The 22,847-nt window shown below is 44.2% G+C and overlaps 2 protein-coding genes across 7 annotated transcripts in view; one reads left to right on the top strand and one right to left on the bottom strand.

The window, feature by feature from the left end:
• KIAA0586 (KIAA0586 ortholog) overlaps positions 1–13,088 on the bottom strand; it is a 68,248-nt gene extending 55,160 nt beyond the window's left edge. For 2 of the 3 annotated variants that reach the window (XM_048307364.1, XM_048307365.1), the window contains exons 1-15: positions 12,567–13,088; positions 11,931–12,007; positions 11,299–11,368; positions 10,139–10,205; positions 9,663–9,840; positions 9,046–9,279; positions 8,239–8,407; positions 7,272–7,451; positions 6,361–6,442; positions 5,263–5,395; positions 3,839–3,880; positions 2,234–2,454; positions 1,251–1,323; positions 675–932; positions 326–500 (exon numbers count right to left, since the gene is read on the bottom strand). In XM_048307364.1, the coding sequence (XP_048163321.1) occupies positions 326–500; positions 675–932; positions 1,251–1,323; positions 2,234–2,454; positions 3,839–3,880; positions 5,263–5,395; positions 6,361–6,442; positions 7,272–7,451; positions 8,239–8,407; positions 9,046–9,279; positions 9,663–9,840; positions 10,139–10,205; positions 11,299–11,368; positions 11,931–12,007; positions 12,567–12,840 (2,233 nt within the window). In that variant the 5' untranslated portion in view covers positions 12,841–13,088. The remainder of the gene's footprint in view (positions 1–325; positions 501–674; positions 933–1,250; positions 1,324–2,233; positions 2,455–3,838; positions 3,881–5,262; positions 5,396–6,360; positions 6,443–7,271; positions 7,452–8,238; positions 8,408–9,045; positions 9,280–9,662; positions 9,841–10,138; positions 10,206–11,298; positions 11,369–11,930; positions 12,008–12,566) is intronic. The other variant, XM_048307366.1, reaches the window with a different exon arrangement.
• Positions 13,089–13,294: 206 nt separating this feature from the next.
• TIMM9 (translocase of inner mitochondrial membrane 9) lies at positions 13,295–20,907 on the top strand. Of its 4 annotated transcripts, none has more exons than XM_048307383.1 (4): positions 13,295–13,336; positions 17,573–17,636; positions 17,960–18,055; positions 20,414–20,907. In XM_048307383.1, exons 2-4 carry the CDS (start codon positions 17,598–17,600, stop codon positions 20,546–20,548), a joined length of 270 nt encoding a protein of 89 aa, XP_048163340.1. In that variant the 5' UTR covers positions 13,295–13,336; positions 17,573–17,597; the 3' UTR covers positions 20,549–20,907. The 4 variants fall into 4 exon arrangements, with proteins under 4 accessions (XP_048163340.1, XP_048163341.1, XP_048163343.1 ...); XM_048307384.1 differs by lacking the exon at positions 13,295–13,336 and adding an exon at positions 13,914–14,794; XM_048307386.1 differs by lacking the exon at positions 13,295–13,336 and adding an exon at positions 13,914–14,798.
• Positions 20,908–22,847: the final 1,940 nt, after the last annotated feature.

Genomic DNA, 22,847 nt, shown 5'->3' with positions numbered 1-22,847 from the left:
CTTCTGGTATTTTTTTAGTTTTGAAAAGTTTAGTTTGAAAAGGATCTTAAACTATTTTAAATGGACAGGACCTACAACAACCATCTAGTCCAACTGCCTGACCACTTCAGGGCTGTTAAATTAAGTTAAATTAAGGACATCTTCCAAATCCCTCTTAAGCCCTGACAAACCTGAGGCAGTGACCACCTCTCTGAAAAGCCACTGCAGTTGCTTAAGCTTTATATTGAAGAGCAGATGAACTACAATTAACAGACGCATTTTTACAAGTAATTCCTAGTAGAAAAACTGGGAAGGAACACCTTGCTCCCATCAAAGAAGTACTCACCTCTAACAGTCTCTATCAGCTTGGGTCTTGGAAGCTTAGATTTGGGAGAGGGAGAGTTGAATCTCAGATAGGGTCCTTTTTTAAGCGTGCTACGGTGGCCCTGGTAAATGGGCTTCCCATAAACTTGGGACAGATAATCTTCGTTTTGGACCAGTGCAGTTCCACCTACAGGTCCCTGATGGACACCAAAATGGAAAAAAAAAAGTAGTTTACAATTCTTCATTTATGAAAATTGGAACAGGACAGAGCTATCACTTTCATTTCAAATTACTACACCTGCACACACAATTTTTCACGTCAATCCTGCACAGTTGTTACCAGAAAAGAAACCAACTGCTTGGGAACTCACATCTGCCCCTCTTTCTCTGCTCTGCACATTTTCAGAAAAGTAAGTTCTAAACTTCTGTTTCCTTTTGTTATCTTCCACCTGCTTCTGCAATGCCTTAGCTGCAGATAAAGGCTTCTTTGTCAAGCATCCTTGGATGTTTTGAGTTCTCTCTTTAATTTCTTTCTTGGTCTTCACAGCCCTGAGGTTTTGGGCTCTCTTGATCCATGGGGCTTTTTGATCATGTTTCCCTTGTTCGGAATCATTTCTTGCCATTTCAGCCTAAATACAAAACATAAATGTAATAAATGGAGATTTTTATCTTCAAGGCTATCAGCAGAGTGTGTGGATAACTTTGAAGCTCTGAGAAATGGCCTGTTTTTCATGTTAGCCAGCAAGTGAGACCAGGGATTTTCATTAAGTAACTACAGTTTTAAAACAGAGGTAAATATTTTATTATAGCTTACTACATGTCAGCAATAATAGGCAGCTTTCTCATGTTTGCAAGGTGTGAGTAAATCACTTTATTGTGGACATGAAAGAACAAGGCAAGGTGGAAAAATGTAACACAAAAACCTGAACTCATTTTGCCAGCCCTACCTGAATTTCCTCGCTGATTGCCTTGATCCACTCATCCACAGTCCTTCGGATACGAATCTCTTCCAAGACATCTCTGAAACAGAAGAAAGAACTTTTTTAGGTCAGTGCTTCTCAAATTGCACAGATTTGTTCCTGGGAAAGAAGTGACCTATAAATGCTCTAGAAAGAGAAGCCCAGAACACAGATAGGGAGATTCTGCACCTCTACACTCCCCAACAGGCACCAAGCAAAGCCCATTGAGAGTTTTAACCCCAAATCTGTTCTTGCATGATGCCACCTGCAAACCCAACTCCCTGCTGCTAAGTACTGACATCATTACAAAATATTCCAGGAATAAGAGGCAGCCACGTGTCACTTCCTACTTTGATCACAACTGAAAAAACAAGAAAGTAAAAGTACTCCAACTTAAAAGAACAAAAAAGCAGATGACAAATTACTACATCCTCTAGAAGAAAATGAGGGCAGGTAACATGGCTAAAAAAATTCCTTATCCATATAGAATAACTACCTTCCTCAGGAAAATGCAAGTTTAGATTGTATTTTAATAGAAAACTTCCATTATGATTCAAGCATGAATATTTGACACAATTAACAAAGCAAAAGTTCAAAAGCCAAAGATCTGTTGTGAGGAGATTAAATTCTGTAAATTTACAGGCTTAGGAAGCCTCTTCCGCTCTGAATAATTAAATTAGTCTTTAATTTTCTCATTAATGCAAGTTTGTATGGAAACAGCTAAATGCCCTGGCAGCAGAGCAGTTTGTCCAGCTGATAAAGCCTCAGAATTCAGATTTAGCAGGAAGTAACAGGCACCTGACAAGAATTCAGTTCATACCACAAGGGTCAAAAAACATCTGAAGTTCAAGAATCAGGCAATGATTGCTAAGAAGAGCCAATAAATCCTTTTTGCAGGGAAGAGCACGAGTTCTTCAACGCACAGGTTTGGAAACATCAATCTCACAAAGCACTGAATTGTAGGGTCTGACCTGTTTGTAGTCAAGGAGTTAGTGAAAGAATACATGGCATCTCTTGCATGAGTAACAGCTTCCAGATTCTCCTCAAGGACTTTTTTATTGTTTTGAACTCCTCTCAAAATCCTTTCAGCATCCCTCAGTATAGACCTTGGCACTTTGACATTTTGAAGGATGGATGGTTTGTTGAGCAGATGATGTTCAGGAGGATCAGGTGCAACAGGAGGATTTTTTGACTACAATTGAAACAGAACCTCTAGCTTTTAATCAAAGATTGTAATTTCCTATTAATCTGTTATCACATTGATGCCATCATATGGAATACTGCCCATGTGCACTACCAGCAACTTCAATTACTCAAGAGCATTCATTACGTTGCAAGTATGTTTAGAGAAGTGAAAGACATCCAAAAGATCTCAAATGGAAAATGATGTGAAGCATGAGAAGCAATGCTAATAAGGCTAATATGCATGTGAAAAGATGGCAATTAGATACATGAAGTATCACAAGCAAATCTCTCCATGCAACAGTAATTAAATCTAATTAAAAGCCTAATAAAAGCCCAAGTCCTCTAAATATATGCACTTGTTTGGCATCAATCTACCCCAAGAAACACCAAGCAATACTTGTAAGTTTTAACAAGATAAATCCCTCAGCACCCCCTTGATCCTCTCCACTTTTGCTCATTTTCACTTTTCAGAAAGAACAATGAAACCTCTCACTTTGCAGATCCCTTTCACAGAGATAAAAATCGAGCATAAATTAGCTGCTAAGTACAAAAGAAAGGGACACAAGCACAGGAAACAAGTTCTCACATTCATTCTCACACACCTGAGGAAAAACCCAGAGGTCCATGAAAACTTTATTTAACAGTAAAAAATTTAACAAGTGATAAATGTACATTAAAAAAAAAAAAAGAAACCTCAAACTAAAATCAAAATACCCAAACTCGAGTAGACTCTTTCTGTTCTAAATTAGACAGCATATATGTATCAGTTTCTCACTGTATTAGTGAAATCATGAGCATCAACTGAATGAACAGAAAGAAAACCCCTCACAGATTACAACTCAGTTTTGGCTTTAAGGCTACTCTTCTGGCAAACCAGAATGAAACAGAAGTTTATGTTCTAACTGATGAACTGCCACAATGGACATAACAAAACAGGAATCAACACAGTGATCCCAGGATCTTGGTTTTGGCCTGGTGAGAAAAGGACAATATATCAAATTATTATTATTATTATTATGAGAAAAGGTAAGAAATACAGAAACATGATCAATTGTAAAATGATGTAGACTTGCTAGTGAGACCCAGATCATGAAATGGTAACTGGATCTGTTAAATCTGTAAAAAACACTGCAAGCAGCAGCCCACGCTGTGCCAGTCTGAGACAGCAGCTTCCTGCCTGACATTATCCCCTCGAGGGATTTACTAGGACTGAACAAGACAAGAGTAATGTGATCTGTACAAGAGCAACCCTTTAACAAACATACAGGTGTGCAACAGGCAGGCAGTGATATTTCATTGCAAACACATTCAAAACTGCTTCAGCATTAGAGTATTTTAAAAAAAGCCCAAAAACCCACAAAAGAAAAACACATTAAAATTTCAAGATATACCTTAGTAAGATCATTCACGTCAGATTTCCATGAACTTGCTTCCTAAAAAGACAGAAGAAGAGCTGTTGAAACTTTAAGGTAAAATCCATAGGAGATACTGGATCAGTTTCACCGGCCACAATGAATTCCTTGGGATCTACAGCACCTCACTGCTCACTCCTGCTGGGTTAGAGCACCACCTTCTGTCCCCAGCTAATTCAGAGCTTTGCTTTATGACAGAGCTGGTTTATCATTTATCCAGAAATTTATCATTATCTCACTCTACAAACCTCTCAGTGATGAGGAGTCCATAGCTAAGTGTCTAATTGATTCAGCTCTCCATTTGCCAAGTCATTACATCTGTCTTTCTATTGACCTTTTTCATAAGAGAGATTTCAAATCATTTTTGTAACTGTGTCTTTCTCCCCTGCCATTCCTTCTCCCATCTCATCTTGTTCTGTTGCCTATACTGAGGTATGTTACTTGTTTAAGTTTTTAGCAATAGTGGTAAGAAAATATTTGCAACCTCAGTGGGGTACCTGTTTCATTCCTAGTAAGAACAATTAAATGTAAAATCCACAAAGTGTTACAAAATCTGTAGAAAATGCATCATCTATGCTCTAAGAAACGACAGATGAAGCTGCATTTTCTAAAGATGTAGCAACAAAACACAGGCAATACAAAGTATTTTTTAGGGAAACATGCAAGCTGAAACCTTCAACCACAGAAATGAACCAGCAGAATCAAAACTCTTACATTTCAAGCCAATTCCCAGAGCTGAATTTACAAGCTTTTCTTCTTTCTCACTGTGTATATTTACAAGGACAGAGAGGACCACAGCAGACAGGTGGAACCAGGAATGGAACCAGGTTAAGAGAGAAAAGCCTCAACTGTAAAAGCTGTGTTGCCAGCACAGAAGCAGATCTTGTACCCCAAAAGTACAAAAGCATTAGCACAAGAAACAGCACAAGGATTCTATGCCAGGCAATTCCTTGGAAACAGCACTCAATAAAAAAAGAAGTGGCAAAATGAGAAAGGAAATGCTTAAGTCATCCCTAAAGCTGACTGGAGATATAGGGAACATTGTTCTTTCCCAAATGGGAAAACTACATCAGCTCTGTAGCTGTGCAGAGAACAGGCACCAAAATTATCCAAAAACCTTAGAACAAATAAACTTCTTTCTTTCTGTCTTTCTTTCTCTCTCACCTGTTTTATGTCTGGGACAATGGCAGTCAGAGTCCATTGCACACTCAGAGCATTACTCAGGTTCAAAGCTCTTCCACACACAGAGACTCCAATATTTAAATTCATTGTAAACAAACGTGGTCTTTTTACAGGTGTAGAAGCAAGAGCAACACTTGTACTGATACAAGACCTCTGTTTTTCTCCACAATTTTTACTCCCCTTATTCAAACCCCTGGTCATTCTGATTACATTGACTTTACCTGCAGAATGTTCTGCATTTCTCTTCTCAACTTGCCAAGATCTTGAAGTAAATCATCTGCTTTTTGCACTGTTTTCTCAATTGAATTGTAGCTTTCAAAAGAAGGGACTGAGTCTGCAGGCAAAGCATTGTGCCTGAGGGGAGAAACACTCCTGGTTACACCTCTCATGGCTCCTCAGGTGGCCCAAGAAAGTATTCAGCTGTGAAATCAAGCAGGAATTTACAGTGCAAGCACCAAACTTTTAGCTAAAGTGGAACTCACTTTGGCATCTGAAGTTAGAGAGAGGTTATTGGGTTTTCTCTGTTTACCACTTAACACCCTGAGCTGTATCCTTGTATTTTCAACAGTGAAACTACATCTAATAAACAAAATTTAAACTTTGGATACCTTTTCATTTGAAGCAATTAACGTTTTTGTGCACACTGTTCTAAATTAGACAGCATATATGTATCAGTTTCTCACTGTATTAGTGAAATTATAACATTAAATTACTGTCTGTGGAAAATATGCTTCAGACTGCATGGCTAAGAACATTTTTTCACCCATTTTAAAGCTTAGGAATTGTTAGGTGGAGGCTGCTCCTGAAAAACCCTCCAAGTGCAACCCACTGACCTCTGAGAAAGGTGTTACGAGTTACCCTTAGCAACAAGCCTTCTTCTGCCTGCAGTTCAACAGAAACCACAGAACCATGGAATATCCTGGGCTGGAAGGGATCCACAAGGATCAGGGTTCAACTCCTGGCCCCACACAGGACACCCCGACAATCCCACCCTGTGCCTGGGAGCGCTGTCCAAGCTCTCTGAATTCTGTCAAGCCTGGGGCTGGGCCCATTCCCTGGGGAGCCTGTTCAGTGCCCCAGCACCCTCTGGGGGAAGAACCTTTTCCTGATACCCGACCTAAACCTCCCCTGACACAGCTCCAGCCATTCCCTCTATCAAAAATAATGCAAAAGTAGCATAGAAATACCCCAGCAGAGCTGTGCCAGACTCAAGGACCACACCAGTGGCTGTTACACCATCAGTATCTAATACACCTCTCTCCATTTCATTAAAACAGACAGAAACCCTTCCTCAGTTTTGGATTGTTGTGTTTATTCACCTGTCTCTCTCAGAATGCCAGCTCCTCTCATTGCCACTTAATGCTGTCTCCTTGGAATATTCTATTTGCTTCAGTGGTATTTCTGGAGAATTCAAAATGAAGTGAAATGAAGCAGAAAAAAAGAAAGGTAAGTTAATTCAATATATTTAATGCTTTCTTTTCCTTTCCAGATATTTCACCATTATATAATACCAAGAAGAGTAAAATATTTTTTTAAATTTAAAAATATAAATCTATTTCAGATAAGGCAAGTCACTTAAAACCACTCACACCAATCTATCTTTCTAAGATTGCTTTAAATTAGCAAAGCTGGATGGAATTGGGATGGCAATGAACTGAGTCACTCAGAACAAATCTGACATTATAGACAGAATGCTTCTTCTTTTGTCTAATTTAATTTATTCCTGGACCCACTGAACAATAGGAATACCTGACAGCTTTTTAACAGAGACAGAACCTGATCAAAAGCAGTAAATTACTCTACATTTGCTTTACATCTGCTGTTTTCATTACAATAACCCAGAGAGCTTGTGGACCCATGAAAAAATAAAAACTAAAATTCAATTTAACCAATGATAATGACAGAGTTATTGACTAGCTCCCAAGTTTTACATTATTCTCTCTAATCTTCCTGAAACCTGACTATGAAAAAATATTTCAGTGAGCAATCATGCTGAAACTCTATATATTAAATCAGCACTGTCTTCAAGTCTTTAGTTACTTATGAGTAAGTGACTTATAATACAAAACTAACCCTTCCCAAATGTAGATTCCAAACATTCTGAATATGTGCATTCAAGTGCCAGCAACCCAACAGGTCAGAAAAGGTGAGGACTACACAAAGGAACCCCCTAGGGAACCCCCTAAAGGAACTACTTAGGCCACTGGAGGACAGAAGTGTCTTACAATACCTTCTCTTGTAGGTTTGGGAATATTTTCCTTTTCCATTACAGAATTTTCTTTCTCTGAGATTTTCCCATTTTTGGGTACAGGTTCTGGAGCATATCTCCGAGGAACTGGTGTCTTCAGGGGAGATTTTTGTGTATGAATCCCATGACTTGGAAAATGGCTTGAATATGCTTCAGGGAATACTAAAAAAATAAAAGTTATTTAAAGGTTAACAATTTTCTTCATAGGAAATGATATCATAGAATCATAAAGTGGTTTGGGTTGGAAGGAACTTTAAAGATCATCCAGTTCCAACCTCCTGCCATGGGGAGGGACACCTTCCACTATCTCAGGTTGCTTCAAGCCCCATCCAGCCTGGCCTGGAACACTGCCAGGGATGGGGCAGCCACAGCTGCTGTGGGCAACCTGGGCCAGGGCCTCACCACCCTCACAAGAATTTCTGCCTGGCATCTAATCTAAACCTACATTCCTTCAGTTTGGAGCCACTCCCCCTTGTCCTATCACTCCCTGCCCTTGCAGACTCTAGAAAAAAAAATCTAGAAAAAAACCCCAAGTTAGCTCTATAAATTCTTCACAAAATGCCAAACATTACTGCACTAGTTCAAAAAGTAAACAGGAAGAAAATTTCATACTTCTGACTGCTATCATAAAGGGATTAAAAAAAAAACCCCAAACCCAACTGTAGTTACAGGCTTCCACACAGATTACGTCTCAATAAGATTATTTTAAATCCAGGCCCCTCCTGGTGCAGACTTAGTAAATCAAAAGTCTCACTTCAATCTAAACCAGAAGATACTGGAATATCTTCAGAATGTCCCACAAATTTTAAAGAGCACTGGGCAATAAAACAAATTACACAGAAGAAATGTTTCCTACTCATTACTGATGTGATGCACAATCCAATATTAAAGGACACAAAATTAATGCAAAACTAACAATGAAAATAAGACAGAAAGAATTTGTCTCCACCTTGGGCAGGTGCAGCACTGGTAGGGAACAAACCCCTGTGAGACAAAGGTGCCTCATCAGTGAGTGATCTGTGCTCTGGCTTCTCAGAGTGTCGTGTCAGGGGCCCGGAGGCAGGCCCAGGACCCTGCTGCAGGCCACGTGTGCTCACTGCAGAGCTGATGAGATGGGACTAGGAGACAAAATTACAGAGTATTTCTGGTCATTGAATCACAGAATTGTTAAGGCTGGAAAAGACCTTTAAGATTACCAACTCTTCTCCCAGCACCACCACCATGTTCCCCACCAAACCAAGTCCTCCAGAGCCACATCCACATTTTCTGAACACTTCCAGGCATGGTGACTCCACAACTGCCCTGTGCATGTTCCAATGTCTGACCATGCTTTGGTGAAGAAATTTTCCCTAATATCCAACCAAAACCTACCCTGGTGCAACTTGTGGCTGTTTCCCCTTGTCCTGTCCCTGTTCCCTGGCAGCAGAGCCTGACCCCCACCCAGCTCCACCCTCCTGTCAGGGAGTTGTGCAGAGCCACAAGGTCCCCCCTGAGCCTCCTTTTCTCCAGGCTGAGCCCCTTTCCCAGCTCCCTCAGCCACTCCTGGTGCTCCAGACCCTTCCCCAGCTCCATTCCCTTCTCTGGACACACTCCAGCCCCTCAGCATCTTTCTCGTTATGAGTGTTTTCACTTTCTTGATCCACTTTCACTGGATGTTTCTTTCTAATGGTAAGAAATAATCCAAATTATTGTAACATTAACAGTGAGATACAGAAGAAATTATGAACCTGAACTTTCTGCATTGTGACTTAGATACCTGAATATTCATTTGTTGCTCCTGGAGCTTTTCCAAGTGCTCAATCCGTTGCACCATGAAAGCATTCATCTGCTTCTCAAGCTCGCTGACTCTCTGGTGGCAGTGGGGCTCCTCATGCTGAGCCTTCATATTTGCTTGCTGTTCAGACATCCACTGCAGCTGCCTGTCTGTCTCCTGCAGTTTCTGAAGTAGCTCTGAAACTGAGTTGACTTTTGCTTCCAAATCATTTTGAACCTGCAAGAAAGGATTTAAAAAAAAAGGGAAGGGGAAAGAAAAACCATTATTGCAGAAGATGTCTGAGCATGAAAAGAACAAAATATCCTTCACAGAATCCTGGATTTGCATCCCAAGAGAAATAAAATTCCATTTAGCCCTAAAGTTTGGCAGTTTAGCAATATTATGAAATTCTAGCAGATAAATCAAAGGTTCTGTCTTTTGCCTATTTAATTAAATCCAAATTAGTTCCCTCTGGTATATTGGTCAGTGAGTGTGAGATGACAAACACACAAAGCACATTCAGGCTCTCTGGAGCTACCAGCAGCAATTTCAGGCTTGTTTGGAACATTTATGACTTTAAGAGGACAAAGAGCTGCTATTCCCACGAGCTACTCACTCACCTTGAGAAGTGGAGCTGTCGTAGCAATGGCAGCAGCAGTGGCTGCTGCAATGGTTGTTGCAGAGTCAACTTCCCTGGGTGCTGACCTGGTGTCACCACCAAAACTTTCCCTTTTATCTGTGGGGGCATTTCCTAAGAGCTGTACCTTCACCTCCTTATGAACAGGAATATTTTGAGTTCTATAAAAATAAACAAATGCTTGTAAACAGCATTTTCTCCATAGCCCCTCTGAGCAAATTATTTCCCACAAACAGCATTGACATCACTGCATAAGCATTTCTCCTTGAAGTTTTGACACAAGATACTCCAAGGAATAAAATCAACTGGAAACACTTTCATACACAGAAAAAGAATACTAGCAGAGAACAGTAAAAAAACCCACTTGTTCCTTACCAGTTATGTATTTTGGCAAAAACTGAAGTGGTGTAGTTGTACAGAAACAGTGCAGCTCAGACACTAACAACTGTTCACACTTACTTTTGCATTAATACTGCTCTCAGAGCCTCCTTCTGGCCAGTAGCATACTGAGAAATAAAAACATCATCTGTGGGGATGGACAAACATATTTTGTTGAGATAATTGACACAACATATCTATTTCACAAGTGTTATATCAATATATTTCATTTTGCTGTGAAGCATCTGTTGCCTGCAGGAACCACATCATCTATTGCAACATCAAATTGTTTCCCTTCAGTAAGTAGAAAACTTAAAAAATGATAAGAGCAGGCTTCATTTAACACAATTTTTCTAGCACTGAATGCTGGTATCAATGAAGTCCAATAATGGTGAGTAAAGTCTCAATGGTAAACAACCAAGTCAGTAAAATGCTGCAAATTTTGACTCAAAAAATAATTAAAAACTAAAAAACTCAACAACTGTGATATGAATATTTCCCTGCAGTCACTATAAATTAAAACAAATTATCTTAATAGCTTTACATTATGCAAAAAGGATTGCAGGCTCTCCCTCACCCACTCTTTGCTGGGCAGAGGAAGCAAATGCTGATAAGTCAGGTAGCTGCTGCCTGTGAGTGTAAAAGAGGAAACTACAAACTATTGATTTTTGGCCTTTGTGTTTTTTCTCCTCTACATAGCCCCAGATATCCAAGAAACCTGCAGAAGTGTGTTTTCTTTAAAAAGCCTTCACTTCCCTAAGTCTGACTGAAATTGGCATATTCAAAAATGAAAGGAAAATATACTGACATTGTGATTTCTTAGGAATCTTAAGGATTAGAAATACACTTTTTTTGGTATAGGCTGCTTGAAGAAAAATATGCCTTTGTAGTACAATTATTCACAAGAGGAAAATGCATCAAAAGAAGCCCCTTCCCCAAATAGTCCATTCAGAACATGAACAGTTTAGTTAACAAAAGGAATCTCAACACTCTGGTACACTGGCAGAAGTCCCACTCAGTTAATCACAAGAGTGTAATGCCAGCAAGAATGCAGAAAAATTTGCAAAATTTAAGAATGTTTGTTAAAATTACCATCATTTTATCAAAGCAACCTTTGAATATTTTCACTCAGAAGTTTCTGTAATGAAGAAAAATACCTAAAAGCTCCCTTTTCCTTTAATTAATCAGTCTTCTTAGGAAAAAAAAAAAGGGGGCTGCAGCAGTAGATTGATGTGTTTTACCTTCAGGTCCTCTGCTATCTTCCAGCAGCAGTGAAGGATCATCTTGTGCTGCAGCTTCTCCAGGATAATCCTTCAGAACAAGAGAAGGAAAAGCAGAGATCAAAGCCTCTGCCAACAGTAGGCAAAATTTTAGAGGCAGATGGAACTGCTGAGCACACAAATGGAACCATTTGCACACAGTAACACAAGGGCATAAAGCATGCAATGATCTCTACCACAGAATCATCTGGACATTGCTGTCAAGAACTCATGGCATTTTAGGCACTAAAACTCTAGAAACACAATTCAAATTAAAAGTATATATTCTAGGTGCTGAATAAGTTTCTTCTCCTCCTTTGTGGCCAAAGAAGTAGTAGTGAAACTACACCCGTTTAAGTTTAGCCAAGGTGCTAACCTGAGACAATTCAGGATTGCTCCCACACAGAGAATTAAGAACTGCTAAATAAAGTCCCTCCAAACACATCAGCAATAACACCACATTTGCAGCAACTCAAAGAGGAAAAGCAGCTGGACAGCCTTGGTGCAGAGGCTGAGCCAAAATCCTGTGCTGCTTTTAGAGGAGCTACAGGTTTTTGAGGAAATTGCTGTTCTCTTAGCCCAGGACTGAAGGAAGGAACAGAAACTTTTCTTACCATCTGGGATAAAAACATGGGCTCTGAAGTTTCGACTGGAAGCAGACATTCTGGATATCCCTTGGTGCTTAGGACTCCTAAAATAAAAGCAGTTTTATTGTGGTCATAATGGTGTGTGGTGCATTTTCTGTACAGCTCCACACTTCCCTTATCTTTGAATGCCTAAACATCATGACCCTCATAACACAAATGACCACGGAGACTGAGCTGAAGCTTAAAAACATCAATGAATTCTGTCTCAATGAGAAACTTGATTTACAGCATGGGGGAAACTCTGAAAAACAGAACGTTATTAAAGATCCTTTAAACAGGGATGTTTAACAGGGATTAAGCATCCCTGCCGCCAGGGACAGGGACACCTTCCTCTACCCCAGGTTGCTCCAAGCCCCATCCAACCTGGTCTTGGACACTTCCAGGGATGGGGCAGCCACAGCTTCTCTGGGCACCCTGTGCCAGGGCCTCACCGCCTGCACAACTCGCTTCCCATGCGCAAAACAGTTCGGGAAAACAAAGTGTGCTGACAATTGCAGTACGAGAATACAACGATTCCTTAATTACAGAACTCCTCCATGGCTGAAATCGCCTCTCAGCGCTTTCAGCACAAGCCCGAGCTGAACCCGACGGTCCCTGACACACCTGGAGCGGCGCCGGGGGAGAGGCGGGGGATCCCTGCCCCGCACGGAGCCCAGGCCGGCACCGCGGCCGGGGGAGCGCGGGGAGCTCCGTCTGCAGCCACATCCCCCGGGCAGGGCGAGACCCCGGCCCGGAGCTTCTGGACAGCGACCGTCACTTTCCTGCCGCGGCCGCCGGCCGGGGGCTTCTCCCTGCGGACCCCCGTGGAGCGGATCAGCACATCGCCGGCCGTCAGGCTGCCCAGGGAGTCCTGGCTGGAGCTGCTCTCCGCTTCCATGGGGGACGATGAGGGGTTCGGCGAGCGGCGCCTTCACGAAGGGGCGTCCGTACGGGCCGGGCGCTGTGGTGGCCGGACAGCAGCCTGAAGGCTCCGAGGCGCAGTTCCCTCCCACGCCGCGGGCACGGCCGCCGTCCCTAAGAGCGCCCCGCTCCCGGTGTGCTGTGCTGTGCTGTGCTGTGCTGTGCTGTGCAGTCCTGTCCTGTCCCGTCCTGTCCCGTCCTGTCCCGGCCCGGCCGCCCCCGCCGCTCCCGCCGCCGGCACCGGAAGCGCGCGGTGCCATGGCCACGGCGTCCACTCAACGGCGTCCGGCGGGAAACGCGGGTTCGCCTCTCAACAGCGTCCGGCGGGAAACGCGCGCGCCGAGAGGGTAAATCGGGCGGCGGCTCTGCGCGCGGCCGATTCGCTGGCCCGTGGCGAATCTGCGGGGCCCGTGAGCGGCGGGCGGCCTCGTGCGCGCGCGCGTGGCGAATCTGCGGGGCCGGCGCGCGGGGCGGTGAGTGCGCGCGGGCCTCGGGCGCGTGAGGGGACGGGAGGGGGGACGGGCGCGCGCTCGTGAGGGACCGGGAGCGTTCCTGAGGGACCGGGAGCGACCCTGAGGAACCGGGAGCGTTCCCGTGGCCTGGGAGAGCCCGTGAGGGACCGGGAGCGACCCTGAGGAACCGGGAGCGTTCCCGTGGCCTGGGAGAGCCCGTGAGGGACCGGGAGCGACCCTGAGGAACCGGGAGCGTTCCCGTGGCCTGAGAGAGCCCGTGAGGGACCGGGAGCGACCCTGAGGAACCGGGAGCGTTCCCGTGGCCTGGGAGAGCCCGTGAGGGACCGGGAGCGACCCTGAGGAACCGGGAGCGTTCCCGTGGCCTGGGAGAGCCCGTGAGGGACCGGGAGCGACCCTGAGGAACCGGGAGCGTTCCCGTGGCCTGGGAGAGCCCGTGAGGGACCGGGAGCGACCCTGAGGAACCGGGAGCGTTCCCGTGGCCTGAGAGAGCCCGTGAGGGACCGGGAGCGACCCTGAGGAACCGGGAGCGTTCCCGTGGCCTGGGAGCGACCCTGAGGAACCGGGAGCGACCCTGAGGAACCGGGAACGACCCTGAGGAACCGGGAGCGTTCCCGTGGCCTGGGAGAGCCCGTGAGGGACCGGGAGCGTCCCCGTGGGCCCTGGATGGGGAAATCCCCGCCCTGCACCGGGAGCTTTCAGTGGGGATAAGGGCGCTCTGTGCCCGGTGTTGGGCCGGGGCTTGGCTGAGGGAGTGACTCCTGAGGAGCTTCAATGTGCCCTTGGAAGGGAGAACTGGAGGATGGGAGTAAAAGGAAAAGACCGAAAAAATAAAGCTCGACGTGAAGTTGGTTTAGCCTCAGGTTTTGATTTTATTGAGTTAGAAGCGTCAGTCAAGTGTGATCTCACTTAAATCGGAGAGTGCTGATGGGAAAAGGTGTATTTTCCCTCAGGACTGACGCCCATACCGTGTTCAGTGTGCTCAGAGAGGCTCCCCTGGTGCCTGAGGTCAGACTGACTCTGATAACTCACACTTGGTGTTGGATTTCTACCTCTGATCCCTTCTCCTTCAGAGCAGGGTCCAGGCCAAATCCAGAAGGCAGTGAATGATAACAACCTGTGCACCAGCTAAACCTGGTTATCCAGCCCCTCTCTCTTCTCAGCCTCTCCTCACTTCATTAAATGCCTCTGGCCTCTTAAAATCAATTAGTTTGGGCTTCTTTTAAATCTGATGTCCATCCAGTTGTAGCCTAGTAATCCCCCATGATAAAAGAACTTTCTCTACAACCTGTGGGGAGTTTGCCTTGACACAATTCTTTGACTTGTGATTTTTATCCTTTGACACATTTCTTTGGCTTGATGTTTTTATTCTTTGTCCTTTTCAGAAACACTTGCGTGGTGTTCTCTGTGTGTAACTGGAAGCAAAGGTTTAAGGAGACATTTCAGCTTTCTTTTTATGGAGTAGGTGGTACCTATACCTAATTCGGATGGTTAATGGGGATTACAAGTGTGAAGGATTTATAGTGTCTCTCCATCACTCTTCTTCCCAGAAAAATTCAGCTCTTCTCTAAAAGGTGGGGGAAAAAAAGTCCCAAACACAGGGCTTGTTTATTTTGCTCAGAGGGACTTCTCTTAATGTTTTTTTTAGAACACCAAAACATATTTGGAATAGCTCCAGGGCCTTTCAAGAAGGGAGATTTCCCAGTTCTTGCTTCTTTCTGGTGAACCAGCACACCCAGACTGTGTGTCCCTTGCAGCAGAGATTTATTCAGAGATCTCTGCTTCCTGCAGTGTGAATAGCCTTGTTTAGAAGGGCAATGCTGGATTTTGAAATCGTGTTTAGTCCTCCAGGCTCTGTAGGATTAAACCTGAACCGTGCAAGAGTGGTGTGAACAGCTCTGTAGGAAGCTCTGGGGTGGGTTGGTCGAGGTGCTGAGCACTCTTTCATCACCCTTTTTAAAGCTTTTTTCAGAGTTGCAGGGAAAGAGGAGAAGCAGCAGGAAATCTTGAAATAATACATTTGCCAGACTTTAGAATGAACCAGATTTGCACATTCCTGGGAATGTTCAGTAGCTGATTTATAGCTGAAGGTGCAGCAGAGCCATGTAATTTCACTGTGGAATGTGTGAAATACCTGTACTGGGACAAGAGCTTCAGGCACTTCAGATCAGATGGTGCAGTTGTGCTGATGTGAATCAGAGCCTTTCCCAGGTGTCAAAGCTTTGTGAAACTACAGTTTCAATCTGCCCAATCTTGCCGAATTAGTCACAGAAGGACAGGCATCAGTTCTGCTATAAACACAAATTGTGAAGCAATGCTGAGCGTGAGAAAATGGCACCGACAATTGAAGCTTGGAGTTTCCCGCGTTTGGCAGAGGACAAAAGTCTTTCCTGCTCCCTGCAGTTTCTGTTTAATTATCTACATACCCTGCCCTGAGAGAATTGTCACTGGTCTTGTTTTCTCACAGGCTGAGAAGTGAGAGTAAAGTTGCCATCACTTCTCACTGGTTACCCCAGGTGATGGGCATGTCCATTCTCCTAAAACAAATTAGGGGTTTAGGATAGAGGAGATAGGCTGGAGAGGGACTTGGGACAAGGGCATGGGGTGACAGGACAAAGGGTAATGGCTTTGCACTGACAGAGGGCAGGGTTAGATATTGGAAAGAAGTTCCTGCCTGTGAGGGTGCTGAGGCCCTGGCACAGGTTGCCCACAGAAGCTGTGGCTGCCCCATCCCTGGCAGTGTTCCAGGCCACATTGGACGGGGCTTGAAGCAACCTGAGATAGTGGAAGGTGTCCCTGCCCATGGCAGGGGGTTGGAATGAGATGATCTTGAAGGTCTGTTCCATCCCAAACCAGTCTGATTCAGTGACTGCCTGAATGAAACCTGGTTCCTTCTTAGCCACCATATCCTGTAGGTTCTCCTTCAGAATAACCCATGTGACCTGTCTGCCCACGAGGAATTCTTGCATCTTACATCCCAGAATCATCTGTGCCCTTGGCCTCCAATCCCTGAATTGTGTCCCTGTGCAGGGATAAAGTGTGATGTTAAGAGGCAGATGTCACAATCCCTGTGCTGCTGGGAGGGGGTGTAGGGAGAGTTCACTCTTGTGAGAGCTCCCTGGTGCTATTTTCAGTTGCTTCATTTTCTTTCTGTTGTAGAAATAATTGTTACTGTCTCTTTGTTCATGTTCAGGCAGCTTGTGTACCCCTTCCCTTCCCCCTGCTGAGAGACTGCAACAGCTAAAGCTCTCTAAAACATGAGTATCTTGCCCAAAAATTGGCAAAGCATAATAGAAGATTAATTGTAAGTAGCCCTTGCTAAAGGGCTAAAAGAACTTCTTTTCCCCCAAAGTAGTTGCACTTCAGTGCTCATTTTTCTTCCACGAGTTGAATTAAACCGAAGGAGCTTGTTCTTGTCAACACATGATATTAGTTTGCATTATCATCTGTGATGATAGGTCTTAGATAACATGGAAATTAAGGGAAAAGGAAGATGAGGCTTCAGTATTCTAGGAAACCTGCAGGGATGCTTTCAAGCCTTAACATGTTCAGTGTGTTGGGTTAGGAATGTGAGTCTTCCTTGAGGATGCTTGTTTAAATTCTTGGATCCATGGCTGTTTACTTCTTCCCTTTTCCTTTGTCTGTTTCATTCCTGTAAGGCCATTTTCACTGTTCCGTGTTTTTCTTGCATTTAATTCACTACAGTCAATGACCACAACATTTGCTGTAGTTCATGCGTTTGGTGCAGCTACACAGAAACCAGGCCCTGCACCTGGTGCTGCATCTGTTCAGTGACTGCCAGTTTGTATTGGCCTTTTTTCCTCACTTTTTACAGATCCATCTAAAGTCACTGAAACTCTAAGGCTAGAAAGTGTTACGACTTTGCTTCTTCCCCAGCTCCTGCCCTAGTTTATTTAGTAAGTTTGACAGCACTTAAAAAAATAAATAAGGTACTTTATAAGTCACTTTAGCTGTGTGAAATGCCCTAAACGTGTTTAAAGGACAGCAAATAACAGGTGGATCTGGTAAAGTTTCATACCTGGAATTATCTTGGATGTTCTTCTAAACTGAATACATTCCCAATAGATAACTTCTCTTTGCGTGAACGGCTTGGAAGTTTGCCAGCAAAGTTGCATTTAAACACACTTCAAGGATACATAAAATTCCATTCTGATGTAAAATGCTGCAGTTCATATTTATGTTTTTTATTTAAAACTCGACTTTTATCCTCACTTTTAGGTGACTGAGTCACAGGCGGTGGAACATGGCTGGACAATTATCAGAGTCTGATCAGATCAAGCAGGTGAGATGCTGCATTTGGGAGGGGTGGCTTTGAAGGTCTTGTGCTGCTCTGTCACACAGAATGGAAGGTGTAGGGCATAGGGAAGGACAAAAACTCTTGAGCTACCATCTGACTTAACACAACCAAAATTTAAACAGGTGACCATTGACAAACAGCACGTTTTGAGTATGAGCAGCTTTTGGTGCTGAAATCTTCTGACTGAGAGTAAATTTTTCTAGTGACTTGTCCTTCAGATTCAATGTCACCAGCTAGTCCATGCAGCTGCAAGAAAAGTTAAAACAGATTTTTTTTTTTAATATTCATTGTCCAATTTTTATTTACAGTTCAAGGAGTTTCTTGGCACATACAATAAACTTACAGAAAATTGCTTCGTGGATTGCATAAAGGATTTCACTAGCAGAGATGTGAAACCAGAAGAGGTAGGTGATGGCCTCCAATGACCCTTTTGTAGAATTGCTGTGCAGCTTTCCAATTTCAGAAGCAACTTTGAGAGTTTTGATCTTTCAGCTGGCTAAAGCCAGGCAGCAGCCTTCAGGGGAGTGTGGGTATCTGGCATGTTGCTTCCAAGTGAGTGCCCTATCCGTTGGAGTGCTCCAGACCGGCTTGGACAGGGCTTGGAGCAGCCTGGGATAGTGGAAGGTGTCCCTGCCTGTGGCAGGGAGTGGGACTGGATGTTCTTTAGGGTCCCTTCTGACCAAAACCATTCTAGACGTGGCTGTCACACACAGAATCTGCCCAGTCTCCACTGAGTATTGGCTGCTCATTGCAATTCCATGTGTTTCATTCCCTGAGCAGTCGGTGGAGGTTCTCGTGCCTTAACTTCTCATGGATAGTAGCTCCATGGACATGGAAGCTGCCCACCTACAGCCTGCATCTCATTCTTTGAAGCATCCTGCTGAAATATTTGTTTACCTGCCCACGTTTCTGCTTTGTAGTGAGTCACAGGAACACAGCTCTGGCTGTTAAATCCACTTCCCTGCACTGCAGGGAGCTCCCTCACGTTGGCATCTCCAGAAGGATTAAGCTCTCCATAAGATTAGTCGCATGGTTTTGCTTCTTGCCTGTTGAGAGGCTGTTTCAGAGCCTAATCATTTTGTTGGTTAAAAATCTAATAACCTTTGCTTGACTCTGCTGGCAGGAAAAAAAAAGCCAAAATTTTAAACTAACTAATTGTTTTTTGAGCATTTTCTGTGTCCTTGGAGTTCAAATCCTCACTGCAGGCAAAACTCATGTCTCCTTTTAGCTTTGGTTCTGCTGCCCTGAACAGAGCTCTTTTAGCTTCCCAAGACAGATTTCTTTGTTCCCTAATCTTCCCTGCATCTGATTTAGTGGAATTCTACTACAGGTCATAATTATTCTGGATCACAGATTATTTAGGTCCAAAAAATACTCTTAGATTCTTGGAGCAACCTGGTCTAGTGGGAGGTGTCCCTGCCCATGGCAGGGGGTTGGAATGAGATGATATTTAAGGTCTCTCCCAACCCAGACCATTTTCTGATTGTGACCTGCCTTACGTTACTTCTGTGGATTGCAGAGGGTTCGTGTCTGGTAGTACAGGAGCTACCTGTTAACAGTGGAACTAGGAAGAAACTTTCTTATGAGACGTTCTGCCCCTATTACCCATTATGGGATTTCTTGCAGAGCACCTGTCTCTGCAAACAGGACACTAGTCTAGATGGACACTGGTCTGTCTGGTGTGGAAATTCCCATGTTCCTCTTTAAAGTTTTAGTTCCTTATTATATAATTAATACCCCATGCATCCCTTGACAAAACCCAGCTTCTGAGCTCTTCCCTTACACAAGTCCCACCGCAAGTCTGGAATTCCCCAGCAGCTGTCACACACGCTGCTCCCTCTGGCAGCAGAGGCTTGGGGCAGTTCCCAAAGTTGTTTTCCTAGGGAGACTTCACTGCTGCTCAGCAGGTTTGGCTGTAGCTGGTGCCAGGCTGAGGAGAGAGAAGGGCTGGTGCTGGGTGGTGTGTGGAGCTGCTGGGGTTTTGTCTTGTTCATTTTCATCCCTTCTGCTTTTTGCATCCCTTTGTACCAAGCAGAACCAAAGCAATCTCTGGTTTCCCAGGCAAAAGGGTTGGCTTTCCTTTCTACCCGAATTTTTACCTTTTGCAGTGATAGCAAGGTTTTGAGCCATGGCACAGAATATCAAATTGGTAGGACTGTAGCTCAGAAAAAAATCTCACAACTCTTTCTCTACATTTAAAGATAGAAAAAAACTACTTTAAATTTTAAAAATACTGTGGATGGAATAGGCCCTGGTATTTATTTCCCTGTCCAGCTGACTGATGTACTGTGGTGGCTTTGCTGAAGGGTAACCAAGCAGGTACCACAAGGCTGGTAGAGCCAATGGGAACAAGGGCAAAACAGGGTGAAACTGAGCTAGCAGAGAGTGGATCATATGTGGCTATCAAAACCAGTATGTGTCTGTAAACAGAATTAAAACAAAATGTACTAATTTAATAGATTTAGTATTTATTTCAAAATATATAGTTCAATGCCACAAGAGGAGCCCAAGGACAAAAGGATGGTATCTCCTAGGTTCAAGGTGTTTTCCATGGAGACTTTAGTATGAGAATGAATATTAGAAGATGTTTCAGGCATACCACAAAAACTAAATTTCACATTTTCTACTGCCCTCATCTTGAGGCTTGACAATATGAGATGTACTCACCTAATTGTTTATCCTGTCTGTGGTGATATTTTGGGTCCTGGTTGGGGAAGTGTTTTAATTATTGTCTGAAGCCCTCTATTTCCCTCTTGCTGTAGATAACTTGCTCAGACAACTGCCTGCAGAAGTATCTAAAGATGACACAGAGGATCTCCATGAGATTCCAGGAGTACCACATCCAGCAGAACGAGGCTCTGGCAGCCAAGGCAGGACTGCTCAGCCAACCTCGTTAGACCAGAGCACTGTGCTCAGACTCAAGCTGTGCCAGTGTCCCCTGGGCAAGAACACATTTGGGGATTCCTACTGTCAGGACGTGTGTCCAGCAGCTCAGAGCAGAGCTGTGGGTGCTGCTCAGGCAGTGGGAGCCATGAAGGGTTAAACAGGAGCTCAGTCGTGGTGGCCTGGCAGTGGAGTTTGTTTCCACAAGGGAATGATGCAGATACAACTTTTCCCAGGGCCCACAGACTGGTGTCTGAATTTCAGGGGTGTGGGAGGGCTCACCTGCCTTTTGCTGAGACTGGTTGAGATGAATCAATGTAACATGGGGAATACACTTTTTTATTTAATTCAAATAAAATCAACAGGAGCCATACACGTGTGTGCATTCTTTCCAGAGAGCCATTTTTGGCACCCTGCTTGAAAGCAGCTTTTCATTTGCTGGAGGCTGTGCTCAGGTGCCGTAGAGTTCTGTTCATTCACTGCTGCTTTAGGAGCTGACAGATGCCAGAGGGAGCTCAGGCAGGGGTGCCCCAGGTTATCTTTGCCTCGTGCCTCACCCTGTCAGTTACAGGGGACAGAGTGGCAGTAGCAGCACTTGTGCCTAAGGCAGCTCCTGTGCACTCCTTGTTTCCATCAGGGAGCCCCACGGGGTCCTCCCAACCCGGCTGCCTGGCCTGATGCACTGCAAGCACTAAGCTTGCTGCAGTTCTCTCCTTGATCCGTGTGAATGCCAGCAGGAAATACAGGGTCTGCATAGCACAGGGTCTGCTCTGCTGCTGCACGAGCCCACAGAAAGGTTTGGAAGGCAGCTGGATTGGGTTAGGATGCACAGCAGTGCTTTGGAAGGATCCTGACAGCTGAAATCCTGCAGCCAGGGCATTAGCGCAGTGGAATGACAGTGGACAGGGACCCTGTGCTTCAGTTCTAACTCATACAGGAACAACGGGAACTGAACATCAGGAGCGCCAATTCTGAGATTGCACGTGATGAGGAGTGAACCAAAGCTAGTTCATGTCAGCTGCCAGGTTCTGTTATTTATAAAATGAAAGGCAACAGCAAGGAACAGAAAGGGGAGGAAGACTTTTTTGTTGTTACCTCTCTAGCTTTTTATTTCCAGAAGTTTGAATAATTTCCTCCCTTTTTTTATTACTATTCAAGACTCCCAGCTGTCCAGGCTGTGGATTCCTGGCCCCTGAGGGCAGCACAAGCCCTGCCCCTTGCACCAGACACTGCTCTCTGTGCTGCTGCTTCAGCTCTCCGTGGAATCCTGTTCCTGTGCTTGCAAAGGTGGCAGGAACCAGTGTGAGCCTCCAGTCTCACGTCCTTGTGTTTTGTACTCACTGTATCACAGCTTCCTCGTTTGCCTGTGCCTTGTTACCTTGGAGATGCGTAAGAGAGCTCACTCTGAAAGAGTGAAGGCTAAAAACCAGCCCAAATAAGGCAGCAAAAGTCTCCAATGTCCTGTTTTTTCAAAGAAGTATCAGGCTAAAACTGTCCAGATGGTTTGCTACAATCAGGCCACAAATGTTGCAGCCAATTAGAATCAATACATGCACAGTCAAGACTGAAGGCTTTCCTTGAAGCAGCTCTCTTTTTGTTAAACATTTGAAAGTAATCCATGGTTGAGATTTTCCAGTGGGTCTTTATGTGCAAGGAGCTGCTCAGAAAAGTCCCTGAAGAGTTTAACTGATGGAAGTGGAGGATTTTCATGTCTTCTGAGCAAATCACCTTGGGGCTAAAGTGACTGGATTATTAAAAAAAAAAAAAAAAAATGGTTTTCTCTCATTTCAGCATTTGGAGGTAGGAATATATTTAATTATTAATTAGGACAGATTTCCTGAACAAAAGGTAAAGCAAGTTTTAGATGGAGTAAGTTAATAAATTACTCACTTTCAGTTTTGCATATCTGGTTTTGTCCAAGCTCTATTTCACTCCAAAAAATGTTGTGATCTTTCAAATCCAGGTGACTGGTTGCATACTGATGATACAAATATATTTTAGCTTGAAAATAAAGTGCATCCATGTTAACTAAAGCATCCAGGTGATAAAAATAAATCATAAAAATGGGATTATGGTTTTACTCTGGGATATAACAGAAAGACAACAGCATTTTCTTAAATGCTGTTAAGGGGTGTCAAGAGGAGGTGACTCACCTTGCTGAGGCACATTAGGTGCAGGAATGGATCCAGCTCTGATGGATGAAGGAGCAAAGGGTGAAAAACAGGATGTTGCTGAGAAAGGAGTACTGAGAAAGCTGTGGAAAAAGTGAGCCAAAGTGGAGGTGGGAGGGGAGGGAGCAGGAGGGCAGCCTGC

This window comes from Corvus hawaiiensis, chromosome 6 (assembly GCF_020740725.1).
Source record: "Corvus hawaiiensis isolate bCorHaw1 chromosome 6, bCorHaw1.pri.cur, whole genome shotgun sequence".
Lineage (NCBI taxonomy): Eukaryota > Metazoa > Chordata > Aves > Passeriformes > Corvidae > Corvus > Corvus hawaiiensis.
The sequence above is the reverse complement of the archived record's forward strand: the minus strand, read 5'-3'. Positions and strand labels throughout refer to the sequence as shown.

Bases quoted from the DNA above. Each gene is read 5' to 3' on its own strand.
- TIMM9 (XM_048307383.1), top strand. From the start codon at position 17,598: ATGGCTGGACAATTATCAGAGTCTGATCAGATCAAGCAG. The intron at 17,637-17,959 runs GTGAGATGCTGC...TTTTATTTACAG, and splicing joins AGTCTGATCAGATCAAGCAG to TTCAAGGAGTTTCTTGGCAC. The intron at 18,056-20,413 runs GTAGGTGATGGC...CTCTTGCTGTAG, and splicing joins GAGATGTGAAACCAGAAGAG to ATAACTTGCTCAGACAACTG.